Below are 19,075 nucleotides of genomic sequence, written 5' to 3'. Positions count from 1 at the left end.
TTATGTGTTTGATACACAGGGTCTTAAGTGGAGCTCAAGTTTATACTACACTTAGCTGTATGTTGTTGGGCTCAAGGGACAGTAACCCTCATTTGTAACTTCCAAATGAATATGATGGATGTGATTCTGTATGCAATAATCTTAAAATACTCATGTGTGATTGCAAGTTAAATGAAGGCAGGTAAAATTACTGAGTAGTTATAGTGGATTCCGGAGGTTGATTTTCCATGGGAATGCATAAATTTAACTCAATTGCTGACAATAAAAAGAACAAACCAGAAAATAATACTTCAGGAGAACATCCACAAGAAACACGCATGATGATTTGAGAGATAAGCATTAGCTTTAAGAATGTTACCTTTAAGGAAGATACCAGTGTTTTGGGTCAGCTGGATTCAAAAGATTATAGAAAATTTAAAAAGCTATTTTCTGGAAAACTCCTAGTCATGGTCTGTCTGAGGACGCAGCTCAAGAGAGATAGATGGAGACTATACAGGGTATAAAGTCACTGGAGCCTTCCAGTCACAAACCCACACAAACATTAAGGAAAAGCTTATACACAATCTGAGAACATTTTTATTATTTGCAGAGAGATTGCATCTGTAACTAAATCCATTGCCTCTACTAATAAATAACCATCCTAAATGCTATTTAAGAGGCTCTCATTTGACTGCTATAATTCTCTCTGAGACATAAATAACCCTGGAATAACTAGTTTAGGCTTAACTCCTTGTACCATACATTTTTAAGGACCTAAGTAAGGGTAAAGGCATTTTCTTTCGAGGAAGAGATTTAACCTGAAGGTTAAAACACAAAAATATTTGTCTATATTATTGGCATCAACAAGTGATCTGGGTGCCTCAGCTTTTATGGGACACGTAGTCAATGTAGTTGGAGACTAAGGAGCTATGCCACTGTCACGCAAGAGAAACCTCAATCAACAGTCCATCTTTGGTCTCAATATTCACTATTGGTATTGTCTAGGAGTTGGTTTTACTTTCCTAAACATAGCAGTCTCATCTTATTTTAGGCACTGTGCTGTACTCTGCCTGTTTTCCAGCTGCTGCTCAAGATACTGCAGGTCTTCCATAAATGTTACATGGAATATTTACCAAGACCTACATCATTGTCTCCTTTACATTTAAGTTTAGGCTACTAACCTAAGCCATAAATTATTACCTGAGTGTTGGTAATGCTGCTTCTTGCCTCCATTTTCTGTGTTCCTAACAGTTTCCTTCCTCTAAAGATGACTCCTCTGAAGCGTGGTATCTTTTACAAGAGTAATCTTTACTGTCTCCAGTCTTCTGGAGTCTTTTGTTTAGTTCAACTGCTTTGCATAGATAAAGCAATGCTGTTAATCTTTGTACCAAATGAAACCTTTTTATCCATCTGTCCATCTTCCACTTCTGGACTACACTGGTGGCCAGGGGCACAAGTTCACCCTTGATGGAACCAGGGGCTTCCCCCACCCACGCCACCTCAGGGCTGCATAAGAATCACCTTGTCTCCATTTTATCTCTGCCAAGTTTCACCTCCTTACATCTTCTCTTTTTGTCCGCAATCCAGTCACTCTGTTATCTTGACATTTATTCCCGCGCACAAATAAACAGCTCCAAATCTTGATGTTTATTGCCAAGCACAAATCAACAGTTCCCATTTCCTCAAGCTATTAAGAATTACTTTCATTAAGATGTTTACATACATAGACACATACTACATGTCATCTCCAAAAGCTAAGAGGACCAGATGTGGGCCAGTGTTGCATGTTTCATCTCACTTGAGAGTTTGGACAACTTGTCTGGTCAGCATGTGTAGAAATGAAAACTTAGACATCTGTTACTGAATCCCAGTGCATGCACACAGGCAACTGCCTTAGATCAGCTTATATATAATTCTCTAAGCTGTGGTAGCTTGACCGTTCCACTACGGTAATTTCACTGCTTACTTCAGCTCTAGCATTCACGTCCCACTCTAAGAACATGAAGAAAAGTGACAGTGATTAAACCAAAAGTATCTAGTGAATGTTCATGACTCTGCAGCAGTCTTGTTTCATGCTTTTTGCCTTTGCACTTTTGTCTTAAATATGCAATATATTTTGCTACTTTATCTAGTGGTTCACATCAAGAGCTTATGTGAAACCATTTTTCTTCCCTCCAGTGAAAGTTCAGCCTTGTTTAGGGTTATACTGTTCCTTATGAGGAACGGTTGAGGGGAGATCTTCTCGATCTCTACAACTATCTGAAAGGAAGGTGTAGAGAGGTGGCTGTTTGTCTCTTCTCCCAAGTAAGAAGCAACAGGACAAGAGGAAATGGCTTCAAGTTGTGCCAGGGGAGGTTCAGATTGGATATCAAGAAAAATTTCTTCACTGAAAGGGTTCTCATGCACTGGAACGAGCTATCTAGGGAAGTCGTTGAGTCTCCATCCCTGGATGTATTTAAAAGATGGGTAGACAAGGTGCTCAGAGATCTGGTTTAGTAGTGGACAGGTACGGTTGGACTTGATGATCTCAAAGGTCTTTTCCAACCAAATGATTCTATGATTCATCCACAACTTCCACCATAGTCAAGAAAGCGTGGACCATTGTGTTGCTGTGTGCCACAGGCCTGCACGTGCCACAGCAAGGCAGATGGAAGGAAGGACCATTGGCAATGGGCAAGGCTCAACTCACCTGGCAGTACATGCATGATAACCTCCAGAGCTTCCTGTATTATTGTCAGGCCCTTTGAGGACTTGCTCCTCAGTCTAGAGGAATAACCATAGTCAACCTCAAACCTCCCACCGTCTGCAGAGCTAACCCTTCACCTCTGCTCCTGTCTGGTATAAACTTGGCAGGACTAACACCAGCCACGTCTCCATTTGTATCTTTCCCCTTTCTGATGTGCACTTTAGACTTACCCAGATATGCAGAGTTTCAGCAGAAACCTCATAGTTTCTTTTTCTCACAAATTTTCCTCTTTATATCTGTCTCCCTTTGCCAGTTGCCCAGCAGACATAAGTCTGGAAGAGAAGACCCATCCTTTGGAGAGCTGAGCTTCACAAAATGGCAAAATCATGCCAACTACTGCAAATGAAGTATTTCCTATAAATTGGATCGAGGTTACCCGAGAGGTTAACTCCAGGATCAGTAGTAAGGAAAGCTGAATCCAAGGCAGGAAGTAAATTTAGATCTCTGAGGTCAATACTTCTAATTAGATAAATTTTTCTGAACCTAAGACAGTGCCCTGATCCCTCTCCCCAGTGCTGCTGTCTACTGCAGCTTCTTCAGTTTCTTTTCTTCATTACTGGATGCTTTGTAAGGAGTAAAAAGAAATCCTACAGTTTAAAAAATGAGATCTTTCAGTGTCAAGTATCACGGATTCCTACCTCTTTGATTGTCCCAGATGCCTCTACAAGATCACAGTGCTCTGGCCAGACACCCTTAGTTCACCTGTAGCAATTCTGGCTTTTGAGCACTGGATGCCCCATGGCCAGTCCCTGCACTATGGGAGAAGGGTGGCATCACAAATATTGCAATGAGATGTGGGTGAGTGGTGCTAAGTAGCCAAGATTAGCTTGGAAGAGACCAGCTCAGACAACAATCCTATTTACCACAGATGGATTCTGAATAGGATGCCCCTGGGAGATAAAGCACTCCAGACAGGGCGGGAAGCATCCTTCATTAGGAAGAGACTAAAATATGGTTTGTGTCACACAAATAGGCAAGTAATTGGAGAGCAGCTCCAATTCGCTCTGTGGTATCCATTACAACTGTGTTTTAAGAGCACTTTAATGGTCTGAGAAGGGAAGAGCACTGCAGGGAATCAGATGTGCCTGTTGAGCAGGTTTATTTATTTCTTTATTTTAGAAATTAAGTGTTTTCAGCTTCTATCAAAAGGCTATTGCCAATTCATATCAGGATCTACATTCAGATACAAAGTAATGAAGGTGTTTTGCTAACAACTCTTCTGAAAGGTCACTAGCAGGTTTTAACTCTATGATTTGCTGCACCACAACACATCATAATGTGAAGTTCATGAGCGGTGAGGAGTTGTTAACCTCCTTTTGTAAGTCATAAACCAAGAAGATAAATGCTGCTTGTTGGTATGGGTGACTACCATGTAATCGCTGCACTGGGACCACAGGAGTTGGTCTGGAGATCCTGTTTCACTAGTAACATTTGTCTTCTTAACACACCTGTGAAACATGTTCAATTCCATCTCAGAGATGGGGAACTGAGGCACACAAGAGCTAAGGACTGGATCCACAACAAGACTTAGGTTCCTTGTTTGTCCAACGTGTAGCCACAATGGAGGCCATGAGGTCCTTGTCCCTTTTCCATCTAAATGGTCACTCCAGGGAAGTTTCTCCTACCAAAGGCCAATATCTGTAAGGCTATTTGACCCAGACTCTCCCATAGATGTTGAAGATCTAGGATAATCAGTGGAGCTGAGGTTGTATTCACCTCATCTGAAGTCCTAGCCACTAGATCACATAAGGAAAGGTCACACCACCACCTTCACAAGATAAGGTTCTCATGATTATTATTATTTCACTTTTTTTTCCACCTGTTTTCTTATTCCCTTCTTGCATTTCACTTCTAGAACCTTTTCAGGAGCTAGAAATTAGAGTGCTGTTCTTGTTGTATCAGACACTCCTCTCCTTAGACCAATCCCACCTCTGCACCAATCCCTGCACTAAACAGGACATTATCACATCTTTTCTGTCCTTTGATACAGTACAAGCCACAGAATTTAATTCAATCATCTCCTTGTTAACCCAAATAACTGATTAAGACCTGCTTTCCTACATGACAATCAGGCTTAATGCAACATCTATAAGATAATTTAAGAGCAGGTTTCTTTAGTCAAACTTGTCATTAGTGACTCAAAATATAGAAGCAAGTCTGCTCAAAAAGGTACTATTTATGAATGATGAAAAAATAACTCTCTCAGTTCTTTTTTTATGTTATATTTTAATTCATTACTAACTCAGTTCAAGATTTGCTTAATGGAGAACACCACTAAGAAACTTGACTTCCTCCAAAGAAGCATAAATTAAAAGAAAAAATATACTTACTGCTGTGAAAAGTCCACTTAATTGTAAAAATAAAGATATTTTTAAGGAACAAAGGTATTTGGCACCATGTCCCCTACTTAAATTATTTTCTAGATCACAATATACATATATATATATATATATGCATGAAAGTACAAAAAAAGAGAAACCTGCAAGCTACAACATAAAAAGAAATTAAACAACACCACCTTGCCAGCATGAAGTCTTGTGGTTTATTCATGTGAGAGAAAAAAAAAAGGAAAAAAACCCCAAAAAAGGACCTTCCTCCTGGACTCATACCACAAGAACATTGTCTCTAGACATGTTCTCAAGCAATGCAAGGGCTCTCAGCAAATACAGGTTACCGAAATTCTTCATTGCAAACAGCTGTTTGGTCATTACTGTTAATTATATGTATATAAAAAGCAATAGGATCCCTGGTTTAAGATTTAATCTTGATTCCTTGATAGTGTCTGTGTTGTTTAATCTCCCTATGGTGTATTCTCCTTTCTGCTCTGAATCTGTCGTACTGCTGGAGCTGTGATAATCAGATAATACTGGCTACAGAACTGGAGACTCCAACCCAGAGTGACCAGTTTTGAACCATTTTTCCTTGTATTTCATGAAATCTGACATCTGGGCTTTGTGATGTTAACTTAACAGGGTTAAAGCAATATGATTGAATCCCCACTGCTTGAATAACCATCTCAATTCAACCTCGCTGTTTTAAAAACTATAGAGATTATGCTGTGTGGGAAATACTGCTCACACATCATGCTGCCTTTCAAGAATCCTTCAACTCCTCATTCCCTAGTGATAATGGGATTTAAATCAAGTGTTCTTTCTGAATTTATAAACGAACTCTAGTATCTGTCCCCGTTTCAAATCCACATGACATTTCCCTTCATAGCATCTCAAAGCAAAAGTAAGGAAGCAGCAATGTTCTTCTGTTACCAGTGGGGAAACTGAGGCACTGGGTTCTCATCCTACATCAGGCAGAGACTGAAAGGTGTAGATATGAGAATTCCTGATTTTGTCTCATACCTATGGATGATGAGGCCACTGCTGTGTCATTGCTATGAAGTCTAGTGCCATTTGAGATGTACTACAGTATCTGACACGAGTACAGGAGCTGGCACATATAACACAGGGCAAGACCCTTGCCCTGCTGGGTGGGCAGATGGAAAATACTCTACAGCACCTCAAACAAGACTAGATGACTGTATTTAAGAGGTTGAACCCTACCCCCAGTCACATCTTTAAAGCCAAGGAGCTACAAAACAACACCACAGAACTGCAAGTTAGTCCTTCTCCCCTCCAGAAGAGTATTCCCAGTATAGAAAGGAGGGTTAAGGTAACACCAGAGTGCAGATGTTCAGAGCTTGGAGATAAGCCCACAGAGAAGTACATGCCTGGAGGAGCAATATTTCATATAAATTTCAAAATGGCAAAAGCTTTAGATACAAACTCTTTCATGAAGTCCATTCCTCAAAGACTTCCAAATTGTTGGAGGCGGGGGTAGTTAACTGGGGCCCACCATCTCCTGTGCTATTAGCATCCTTCTGACTGTTTTAGGGACGACCCTTGCAAATCTTAAACCACATTTCTATTTTTATTTTTTTTTTTCTCCCTCTTTCTCAGGCCACCACAGAACCCCCAAAAAAGAAACCGGACCCTGTCACTTCAGAGACGGTGGTGATCTGGGGGCTGCGCCTCTGGCAGGTGATTGGTATCTTTGCCATCTTTGTCCTGGCAGTCAGTAAGTCATAATTCTCTGCCTTGCACCAACCACAACACCACCCCAAGTAGGACCTGTTCCTGGATGACTACAGACCAAACGGCCATGGAAGTCACAGGCTGAAGCTCTTCGGTCTTTGGCATCGCAGGAAAACACACAGGGGTTTTTGCAGCAGGGAAAGGCAGGCGTGGCCTCTGAAGTAACCACAGCTGGATCACAATGGGTGTTACCACTATCTTGTAACATACTGATCAACAGGTTCTAGCTAGTAGCATCCTAGAGAAAAAGAGAATGTATAGGGCTGTGCCACAGCTGGGACTGTTTCAGCTGTAGTACCACATTCAGGCCCAAATGCATGTTGTAGCCATGGTCCTGCCCTGTTGCACAACCATACCAACCAAATGTGACCTCCTGGGGTGCTGTCCCACATACTGAGATAAGAATGTTCAAGAGGTCTGCAGTCACAGCCAGATCTGGCATTAAGGTCCCTAACTCCTATTCTGGGTACTAAGACTTTCAACTCAATTTTAGCAGGGTTTTCAGGACTTCAAAACCTCCTTTTTTTTGGATGCAGACACTAGGAAGCCACTGGCTCAGACCTAGTTACTGCAGTGGAGTGGGATCAGACACTCTCCCAGCACACTTTGGGGATTTATCAGGGTATGACCAATTCCTCACCTAAGCATCTTCATCCCTTTGCAGCTCATTCTCTGGGAAGAGGGTAATCCAGCTTCACTATGCATTGCAAACTGTTATCATGAGCTTCCTTAGAGGAATATAACTTAGGACACTATCATAACCCCATCAAAACTCAAAGGCAGGATCTTCTGCTCTTTTCTTGAGCCAACCATAACTTCATACAAAAAAAAAACCCCATGTCAGTTTGATATAAACAAAATATGATAAATTCATTTCTTTCCCATCTTCTTCTTGCTCTCTAGACTTTTGCAAAGTGTGTAACTAATTCACTTCTTCCAGCAAATGAAGTTACATCTATCCATCTACAATACCATGGAGTCTCCTCTTTTTCCTGCTAGGGACAAGTGAACAGAGGGACAGAGCCTGCGCCCAGTCCCTGAAGGTAAATCCCATCAAGTTGGAGATCACCTCAAATCCTTACCCACTCTAGGAAGGACATCATGCAGCCATATGGACTTAGACACATCTAAATCTTCTCGACACTTTTTTACCATTTTTTTCCCATTCTGGCTTGTGGCCCTAATTTGTTGTTAAAATTAATTTCAATTAATGGAGCAGTGAAGCATTTTAAAGCAACTAAAGGAATCCCCCGAGTGCCTTAGCTTTCCACATCACTTCTGCTCTCATTATTCATAAGTGATGAACACTCTCCAAAACAGGGTGGCCACATGCAAGCTCCTGATGAAGAACAGCCACAGACGATGCCAACCCTGACCTACAATCAGCCATTTTTTGAAACATGGGTTTACTAGGCCAAATATAGAATCATTGGTTACAAGGATGATCAGAGGGCTGAAGCACCTCTCCTATGAGGACAGGCTGAGAGAGTTGGGACTGTTCAGCCTGGAGAAGAGAAGGCTCTGGGGAGAGCTTCTAGCAGCCTCCTAGTACCTGAAGGGACTACAGGAAGGCTGGGGAGGGACTTTGGACAAGGAGTGACAGAAGAAGGGGTAATATCTTTAAACTGGAAGAAGGGAGATTTAGATTAGATATTAGGAAGAAATTCTTTGCTGTGAGGGTGGTCAGACAGTGTCCCAGGTTTCCCAGAGAAGCTGTGGCTGCTCCTCCCTGGAAGTGTTCAAGGCCAGGTTGGATGAGGCTTGGAGCAACCTGGTCTAGTGGAAGGTGTCCCTGCTGATGGCAGGGGGGTTGAAACTGGATGATCTTTAAGGTCACTTCCCACCCAAACCATTCTATGATAACTCTCCAACCATAGTCTTGCAGAACACCGATTTCTAGTGCTCCCTGTTATTTTTGAATTTTCTGGTAAACCTGCAACTACATCCAGCCCTAGTCTAACCTAATAGGTGATGTGCAACTCAATAATGTCTACTCTAAGGTTTGAGTTCCCACTAACACAGCAGCCTCTGCGGTGTTGTCTCTGCTGATATTGGGGAAATCAAGTCTTGTTGCCACAGCCTCCTCTTTGACTGGGTAGCCTGTTATCAGTCCTTCCCTGATAACCTTCCTATTATGTACTCCTGCTCTGTTTAAACCAGACATTTACATTTTCAAAGCAAGTACAACTGTTTTTCCTCTGTGTTCTATTCCCCTCATTGTCCTTTCAGGGCAAACACCCCACCCTACATCCAAAATCTGAGAGATAACTACTCCTACAACTTGCCAGATCTCAATCAATGAAACTGATGCTAATTCATCACATGCCACAACACCCTTTGAAAACAATCACAAGGAACTCCACAGAGCAAAGTAAATGTGAACAAGTATTTAACCCTAGTGACTCCATACACCATGTGGAACAGGCAACAAAATTCACAGTAGGAGCTTTAAAATGCAAATAGACGCATGAAGGGGTTGATTTAGCTGGGTTTTTTTCTTGGTTTAGGGGCATCAAATTGTAAAGATATTTTTGCCACAGTAGGTCTGATTGTTTTGTTGCTTGTTGAAAATCAGCTCTGGCATCACTAGGCTACTTAGGGTTAAAAACATGGATTTGCTCCCATGCTGGCAAATCAACACATCAGATGGTGCACTGCTTGCAGAAAAGAAACTAAAGGGTTTTTTTGTTACCTAAAAATATCAGTAGCAAGAAGCAAACACCAATGAAAATTTACTCATCTAGTGACAGCTCAGAAATTAAATTTATTCTAGAAAATATATAAAGAAAGTTACTGCCCAGGTATTGAAAGTGATGAAAGCAATGAATGATGAGAAACTAAAATACTTTGAGGATCTGTGTTAAGCAAACAAATAGGTTATGTGTAATTCAATAATGTCTACTCTGAGGTTTGAGTTCCCACTAACATATCCAGGTAGTTCAACAAAATCAGACTATTATGTTAATCTGCTACAGATATATATTACTGGAGAGGCAGGAAAGTATTAGCTAGGAGATGATGGAGTTTTAGTTTGCTGAGTCTCAGAGTGATAAATAGATTCAGTACATCTCAACATGGAATGGAGTCAGTTTAGGGCTCTGCTGCTCTGTCACAGCCTTCTCATTTGAAGACACTTTCAGTGAACAAAAAGGATTTGAAAGAAACTGTACCAGCTCAGTCAGTTTTTTATGAAAACAAAAGTATTCAGTGAAGACAACAACTATTAACCAAGTCTGTGATCCAAGTCAAAACAGGATAGGTCCAACCTTAATAACATTAGAATAACTGAATCATACAGTCAATTCTCACCGGTTCCTTGTATCTTGCTCCAGCAACATCTTCCTCCTCCTTTGCTTTGTGATCCCCAAAGCATTGGTGGTTCCCCAGCTTTACCAGTCAAGTTTCAACTCTCGGGAGCAGATACACAGGTTTTTCTGTGAGTGAGCTCTTGGAGGCTGCCTTGGTATCAGTCCAGAAAACTGGGTGATGTTCTACTTTTCTAATGGGAAAAGAACTGGAGAAGAGCTTTAGCGTGGCTTCCTTTTCCTGGTTCTAGGAGCACCTTCCCAGCCAGAGCAAGAGGGTAACACAACCCTCTAACAGCAATAAACTTCTGTACCAGAAGACAAAAGAGTATCCTTTCCAGGGCTTACACAAGATCTCATTGGCTTACCATCTCTCCTTGTTATCAAGGCTTCAAGGGTGTGTCTGTTTTGTCACGCGAATTCAGGTGAGGAGTAAATGAGGATGAGGAGAGGAATTGAGATGCTTTTAAAGTTAATGCCCCTAGCTGCTTCATTGTAGGTGATTTTGGAGCACTTGAACTGAATTCCTTTCAGTTGAAATGGAAATAGAAGATACTTGCTTCAGAAAGGTATGGTCTTAGCCATGCATGATAATTTCTAAGAGCAGCCACAGACCAGGCTGGAGTACCCCACCTGAAATACACTGACTGTGGATGTCAGGTCCTCTGTGCTCTTCCACAAAACTGCTCCTGCTGAGAGACAGACCTTGCAAAGATAGATATAATCTAGGTGTGGTTTCCAACTCTTAGCAACTTCCACAAGATGGCACCAGCACATTAAAAAAAGGACAAATCCAAAATTACATTTCCTTACTTCATGAAAAAAAATATTTAAAAATCCTGCATAAAGGTGTCTTATGTCTCAACACACACCACTGAAATGGGCAAAAAGTCTCTGAGGAGATCTTCTAACTCATAAAAATGTTTTTGGGTAGGTTACAAACTAAATGGGATAACTCCTAGCTGTACCCAGCAGAGACCAGAAGAGATGAAATGTTTGCACACTTATAAGCAGAAGGCTTTTCTGTCTCTCCTGCAGCAACTGATAACCAGCTTTTTCTGATGCCATATGAAAACATCTCTCTGTTGGACCTATCCATCTCCATCTTTATCCTTTGTTTCTGCTCTGTGATAAGATACATCACAGAGAGGAAAAAAACTTTTGGGAGTAAAGCAGCCCACAGCAGAAAATACAAATTTTTTGCACATGCTTAACATCATTCAGGTGATGCTGGAGGTAGAACTCTCATCGATGTGTTCAATCATTGCACGATTCTTTTATTTATCTACTAAAATATCAGGAATACCAAGCCTTTGCTACAACTGGAGAAGACACATGAGAGCTCATTTTTAAAGCAAGCACAATCTCTAGAGGGAAAAATCAGGAAAGAATAGGAGGAAAACCAAAGTTTCTCAGGTACCACACAAAGCAGGTCAGGTTTTGCTTCTCTGCACCCAAGATTTTAGATCATTCTCTTCGTGGCTAAAGGAAAACTTCACTTTTGGGTATTTGAATCAAGGTAGGACAAGGCAGGCCATTAGGCTGGTAAATGTCCTGACAGTGTGCCTGAAAATCCTTTTCTGGTCTGCTGCCCCTTAGCACTCAGCAGAATTCAGCTGCTCTGGGTTGATTCTCTGAGTGCTGGTTGATAAGAAAAGAGACCTCTTGCAAGCAGGAGCAGAGACAAGGGTTTAATCTATCTCTCTCCTTGAAGAGGCTTTGATGAGACAACAAAAAACTGATGACATTAGCTGTCAGGAGGACTGCTATCTGGTTTCTTGGTCTGATTTTTCTTTGGTTGGTTGGTTGGTTTTTGTTGTTGTTGGTTGTTTTTTTTCCCCTTGTGAATGCTGTAAATGGGGAACTGAGGCCCAGTGCTATGCCCTGATAGGATGGGATTGAGTCATAAACCTGGAATCTTACACAACCTGTTTCATCCATGAGGACTGAGAAGTTTGCAACAAAAATATTGTCCTTTTCAAACTGCAATGCTGTGATGGAGGAGAAGGTGGTACTGATCCATCCCTGGGAGAGTCAGCAGCTGGCACAAGGCTTGCCCAGTGTACTTTTCATTGACTCTGATGATCAGAGGGTTGGAGCACCTCTCCTATGAGGACAGGCTGAGAGAGTTGGGGCTGTTCACCCTGGAGAAGAGAAGGCTCTGGGGAGACCTTCTAGTGGCCTCCCAGTACCTGAAGGGGCTCCAGCTCCTGAAGGCTGGATCAGAGGAAATGGCAGGAAGATGTGGCAGGGGAGGGTGAAGTTCACCATGAGGAAAAAGTTCTTGAGGCAGAGGGTGGTGGAGCACTGGAACAGGCTCCCCAAGGAGGTGCTCATGGCATCAAGCCTGACAAGATTCCAGAAGCATTTGGCCAAGGCCCTCAGGGACATGGTCTGAATGTTGAGATTGTCCTGTGCAAGGACAGGAGTTGGACTCCATGATCCTTGTGGGTCCCTTCCAACTCACAACATTCTATGATCAGTAATTTCTTTCCTGACATATAACCACGGACATGAAACCTTGAAAAAGCAGGTCTGTCATCAGGAGGGATGCTTGGGAGTCATGAATGCAAAGCTTTTGCTTATCTGCTTGCATAAACTGGGATTCTTTCCCTTAAACCTGTCAAAGGTTCAAGAGGAGCATAAAATACAGTGAGAGTACAAGGGGGGGGTCACGCTAAATAAACACGTTCCCAGGAATCAAGTATTATTTAATGAGCACCAACAAAGCTGTTAAACATCTTGAATGCAATTAACTGAGCGCCGTTTAATTTGAAGTGGTAGAAGTTTTATTTACCAACTTGCTGTGGGTGTTGAAGTATAAATGCCAGGCAAAAGATTTACACTATTAAATAACCATTACTTTTTTGGATGACAAAACTACCCAGATGTTTTCATTTATGTGCAGAATTTCCAGTGAAGCACAGATAATTTAGGCTGGCTCAAGGATGCTTCACATGAAGCTTTAGCATCTGTCTCCAGACACTGCATCACCAGAAACAGAAACTCTCAGCAGAATGCACAGAATAATATATGCAGAGCTGGGTGCAAGGGGGGTGGGTACTGTCCTCTATCACCTAAAACATCACTGGGGACAAGGAATGGCTCTTACATGGGGACAGTAGGTTAAACCTTTCTTTTGCCCTCAGCTCAAGTTCTCACAACTTCTTATCACACACTGTTCCTTCTGTTCTGGAGCTGTCAGTACACTTGTGTGCCTACAACATAGCCCAAGCCCCCAGACTTATTGGCAACAGCACCTGCAGCTCAAGCTGAGCACAAAAAGGGGTGCTTAAGAGAAAATTAAGTGTCTTTTACAAAGGAAGGAACATTTTTTTAAGTACTCCAATCAATAACAAGTAAATATTCTTTCTTGTTATTTTGATAATAAATAACTTATGCAGTTCTTGTTTTGTACTATAATGTTATCTTAACCTTCCATTGTTGTTCATGTTCTCACACACACAAACACACACGCCCAAGGCTACAGCAACATCAGTTGTTGTGATCCCTATCAGCTAAAAAAACATTGGAGATGCCATTGCCTGAGGTTGGCTTCTCTTAAATGTGACAGTTATCAAGTCACATAAAGGGGGATGTATCTGGAGTCTGCAAGAGGAAGAATTGATGTGTTTGATCATGGTGGGATTCCAAAACAGCTCCTCCATGTGGGTGTCCCTACCAGCTGTAAGCCTTCTTCTTCATCCTTCCTCCCACTGGGTGACTATTCATGGTGAAAGCAATGGGCTGATGAAGCACAGATTTGTGCACAGGTGGACTCTGGCATCAGAGATGGAGACTGTGAGGAGAGGCTGCTTTGCTGTACAGCACAGTGCATGAGGTACAGGTGTGCTTGAGATCTGCTTAGGACAAGCCAGTATCACTTGTGTATGGATTTATGGATCTGAAAGTGAAAGTTAGATTTGCAGCCTTCCTGGGTAAACCACTTGGTTAACTCTTCATGTTCTGGTTTAGTATTATTATTTTTATTTCAATGGACTATTATAATTTTAATTCTCATTTGTCTTTCATGTGCAATTTGGGGACACAAGCCCCCATCTTGCATAATATCCAACAGCAAACAATAGGGATTTTGCAGATTCTTAGGGCAGGGTAAATAACAGCCCATAACCCTACTTCTCAGCTGGTGTAAATCAATGTAGGTAACACAGAATCCAGAATTGTCTAGATTGGAAAAGACCTTTAAGAGTCCAGCCATGAACCCAACACTGACAAGTCCCCAACTAACCCATGTCCCTCAGCACTATGTCTACATGGCTCTTCAATCCCTCCAGGGATGGGGACTCCACCACTGCCCTGGGCAACCCCTTCCAATGCCTCAGAACCCTTTCAGCAAAGAAATTCTTCCTCACATCCCATCTCAACTGCCCTTGGTGCAACTTGAGGTCATTTCTTCTTGTCCTGTCACTTATTCCTTGGTTGAATAAACCAACCCCCCACCTCTCTCCACCCTCCTTTCAGGGAGTTGTAGAGAGTGATAAGTAGCTGTAGACAGTGATGTTGCTTGCACTTATGATTTGAAATCTGTGTGTATCCACAGGACTACAGGAAAACTGGGAGTAGACAGGTCTGAGCTGCACAGACTAGATCCAAATCTGGTTTTGATCTTCTCAAGTCATGAGATTAACTGTGAGTGTTGCAATCCTGGGTTTTGTTGCTAGCTCTAGTTCAACAGAAAAGACAGGTCCAGCTTAATTGACTGAATTTTGAATGTATGCCTGACAAGAAGTATTTCTCCTTGTTAGATTAAGCAATCATCCTTAGCTCTTGCTTCACACTGCTGCAGTGCTGGCTCCTCCTTGTGACAGCTCCTCTCCTTGCATGGAGGTAATGGAGAGCAGTCAGTTTCAAATCTCTCACCCCCTGGGATGGTAAATCCAGTCCCTGCTTCCAGCCTTTAAGGTGAGATGGTGAGGTAAGGTTAGAGAACTCCATCTTAGCCTCAGGAGCTATTGAACCAGGCAAAAAAGATCCTAAGAAAAAAAATAGAAAGCATAAACAATCAGGAGCTTTTTTTTAATTAGAGCTTGTGTTAAATTAATAGCTCAGATATTGCCGGCTAAATCATCTAACATGGACTTTGTCACTATGATTCATTTCACCTATCTAAAGATGCCCTCAGGTCAGGCATCTAGATTGACCAAGTAAGAGGACAAGTGGGAATAATGAATCTGTTTGCTTTGGATATCTACTTCAAGATGAGATGACCTGTATCCTCAAGTGCCCTGGGCTACCTTGTCTGGATCTACAGGGATGCTCCAGGGAGCTTCTAGTGACTACCTGCTGATTTTTCTCTCACACAATATTTCCTAACTCAGAAATACACCTTTGCCAAGATCAGAATTTCCTAAAGTAACATGTGTTCTGATGAGAGGTCCAACACTAATCCATATTTTTCACTAATGAGCTCAGAATAAATACAAAGTGGCTGCTGTTAAAGCTGTCTTCATTGCCAGTAGACAGGAAAATTAAAAGGATTAAAAAGAAAAAAAATCTATGGGAGAAAGTAGTATAAACCTCATCTACAGAATAAGTAAACATTCAGTGACTAAATTATAGTAAAATTTAGTAACTATTATCCGAGCAAAGCAATCAGTTAAGCAACACAGTTCAGGGTAATGCTGCAGTAAGGAGTTATTTGAATGTATTAATGTGGGTTCATGAGAAGTAGGAAGGTTTGTTGACCTCTGTATGGTGTCCTGGTGAGATGCTTATGCCTAAATATGAAAACAAATACTGAAAAAGCAAAAGCTTGCAGAATAAAAAAAAAAATCAAATCCTCACCTCTGTTTGATGCCTGGAGAAAGGTCTTCAATAGTCTCACTGAACTCACTTTCTTTAGCTTGTTGGAAAGAAGATCAAAAGGCCACTTGATTGCAGCATTGAAGGACTTCAGCAAGAAAAGAAAAGAAAAAAAGTAATAAATATATTTTTAGTCTAGTGGATAGAGGCAAGAGCAGAGTCTGGAAATTAAAACCAGGTCAATTCAAATGAGAATTTAAGAAATAATGTGGCAGGGAGAGTGATTAAACATTGCCACACTCTCCACCCCTTAACAGCTCTCCCCAGAGTAAGGTCAGATTCAATCCAACACAAGTTATTTCACTCAGACAGTAATTAAACATATTAACCTGTGATGTGCAGAGAGGTCAGCTGATGTGATCTAAATGGTGAGGATATTGCCTCATTTCCAGAAAACAGGAAAATATCACGTGTAGAGGCATAATTAAGCTTGATGGCTGAGCAAACATTGGAGCAGCTCTGGCCCCTTGCAGCAGTTCTTCCAGAATATCCTCAGGGTGTTTTACAAAGGTGGACATATTTAAAAAAAACATGTTTTGCTTCATGTCATATTGGCACAACTGTTAGTAGTGGAAGAGGATAGATTAAGATGAGATATTAGGAAGAAATTCTTTCCTGTGAGGGTGGTGAGCCAGTGTCCCAGGTTGGCCAGAGAAGCTGTGGCTGCTCCTCCCTGGAAGTGTACTCGGCCAGGTTGGATGAGGCTTTGAGCAACCTGGTCTAGGAGAAGGTGTCCCTATGCATGACAAGGGTGATTGGAACCTGATGATCTTTGAGGTCCCTTCCAATTTATACCATTCTATGATTCTATGACTACAATTTAGATCTCTTTGTTCTTTGGCTTCTATTTTTGCGTGCTAGGAAGTTAGTACATTAATCCAAGTATTAGATTTTCATTGAAAGAACAGCCACAGAGTGGGATAAAATACAGAGCCAAAAAGGATTTTGAGATCACTCACCAATCACAGGCACAGGCAAAACAAACTTGAACTGGGGGAAAAATTAATTTTAATTTATTACTAATCAGACAAGAGGATAATGAGAAATGAAGCCAAATCTTAAAACACCTCCCCCCACCCCTCCCTGCTTCCTGGGCTGAACTTCTCTCCTGATTTCCACCTCCTCCACTCCAGTGGCACAGGTGGACAGGGAATGGGGGTTGGGGTCAGTTCATCACATGTTGTCTCTGATTCCTCACACTATTCCCCTGCACCAGTGTGGGGTCCCTCTCACAGGAAACAGTCCTCCACCAACTTCTCCAACGCGAGTCCTTCTCAGTTCATCACGTTGGGGTCAGTTCATCACATGTTGTCTCTGATTCCTCACACTATTCCCCTGCACCAGTGTGGGGTCCCTCTCACAGGAAACAGTCCTCCACCAACTTCTCCAACGCGAGTCCTTCTCAGTTCATCACTAACTGCTCCAGCATGGGTCCTTTCCATGGGGTGCAGTCCTTCAAGAACAGACTGCTCCAGCATGGGTCCCCCACAGGGTCACAACTCCTGCCAGGAACCTGCTCCAGCATGGGCTCCTCTCTCACAGGTCCTGACAGGAACCTACTCCAGCACGGGCTTCCAACAGGGTCACAGCCTCCTTCAGGCATCCACCTGCTCCAGTGTGGGGTCCTCCACAGGCTACAGGTGGTCACCTGCTCCACCATGGACCTCCATGGACTGCAGGGGGGCAGCCTGCCTCACCATGGTCTTCACCACAAGTTATGGGGAAATCTCTGCTCCAGCGCCTGGAGCACCTCTTCCCCCTCTTTCTTCACTGACCTTGGTGTCTGCAGAGTTGTTTCTCTCACATCTTCTCATTCCTCTTTCCAGCTGCAGTGTCTCCTTTTTGTTTCCCTTCCCTCCCCCCCTTTTCTTTTTCCTGTTATCACAGAGGCATTATTGATTGACTTGGCCTTGACCAGCAGTGGGTCCAGCTTGGAGCTGGCTGGCATTGGTTGTGTTGGACATGGGGGAAGTTTCTGGCAGCTTCTCATAGAAGCTACCCCCCTCACTACCAAAACCTTGCCACGCAAACCCAACTTAGAGGGAAAGCCTCCTTCTTCTGGAGCCCAGCTCAGGGACCTCTTCTGAAATACCAGAGCAGAGTAATAACTCTGGTAGTAGCAGTAGCATTTTTAAATTAGGTGGTTCAGGCACCAGCATAGAATCTCCTGGTTAGAAAAGACCTTTGAGATCATCAAGTCCAACCATACCTGTCCACTACGAAACCATATCTCCGAGCACCCCATCTAGCATCACCTCAGCATCTGAGCATTCATGGTTGACCAGTCCTACAAACAACCACCCAAGCACTAATTTTCTTCAAAATTTAATAACCTTGATTGATCATTACATTAACACAATTAACCAGTTATTAACAATGCCACGAGTACCTTGAACAACCAAAACGTGCCAGGTCTTTCCTTAAAGCATCATTGCAATCACATAGTAAGCAACTCTCCAGGCTTCTCAAAGAGCATTTAAACACAAGTGCTGCAGTTAATTTGCCATTGAATACATCTGCATTAATTGCTTGCATTATTAACAATGGAATGGCTGCCTAATTAACTCAGAGCAGCACAGACTACTTTGCTAAATGTTAATTAAATGCTTCGTTGGCAGACTGTATTTTTTTAAAACTTCAAAGGGAACAAACCTGCTGTATATTCCAGCCAATTTCTATTCAATTTATAAAACTGTTCAGTTCTGCTGAAATATTACACCAAACAGTCTCTGGAGAAGCACTTTTATTTACATATTTCCCAGGTCTTAGGAGAACCAAGTTGTTTTTAATTAAATAACATTTTTCCAGGGTTTTTTTTTTTTTTTTTTTAATAAATAAATAAATACTGCCTAGCTGCTGTGTTACTGTTGATAATCATATCATAGAATGGTTAGGATTGGAAGGGACCTTAAAGATCATCTAGTTCCAACCCCCCTGCCAGCAGCAGGGACACCTTCCACTAGACCAGGTTGCTCAAAGCCTCATCCAGCCTGGCCGAGAACACTTCCAGGGAGGGGGCATCTACAACTTCCTTGGGCAACCTGTTCCAGTGTCTGACCATCCTCACAGTGAAGAACTTCTTCCTAATATCTAATCTAAACCTCCCCTCTTTCAGCTTAAACCCATTTCCCCTTGTT

At 42.2% G+C, this 19,075-nt stretch overlaps 1 protein-coding gene across 1 annotated transcript in view; it reads left to right on the top strand.

Annotated features, from left to right (window-relative positions):
* The window catches only part of TMIE (transmembrane inner ear), a 33,971-nt gene that overhangs the window by 5,047 nt on the left and 9,849 nt on the right, over positions 1–19,075 (top strand). Inside the window, exon 2 of the mRNA XM_029085990.1 lies at positions 6,676–6,793. Coding sequence (XP_028941823.1) covers positions 6,676–6,793 — 118 coding nt within the window. The remainder of the gene's footprint in view (positions 1–6,675; positions 6,794–19,075) is intronic.

Source organism: Antrostomus carolinensis, unplaced genomic scaffold (assembly GCF_000700745.2).
Source record: "Antrostomus carolinensis isolate BGI_N321 unplaced genomic scaffold, ASM70074v2 scaffold6367, whole genome shotgun sequence".
Taxonomy (NCBI): domain Eukaryota; kingdom Metazoa; phylum Chordata; class Aves; order Caprimulgiformes; family Caprimulgidae; genus Antrostomus; species Antrostomus carolinensis.
This window is presented reverse-complemented; position numbering and strand designations above follow the sequence as displayed.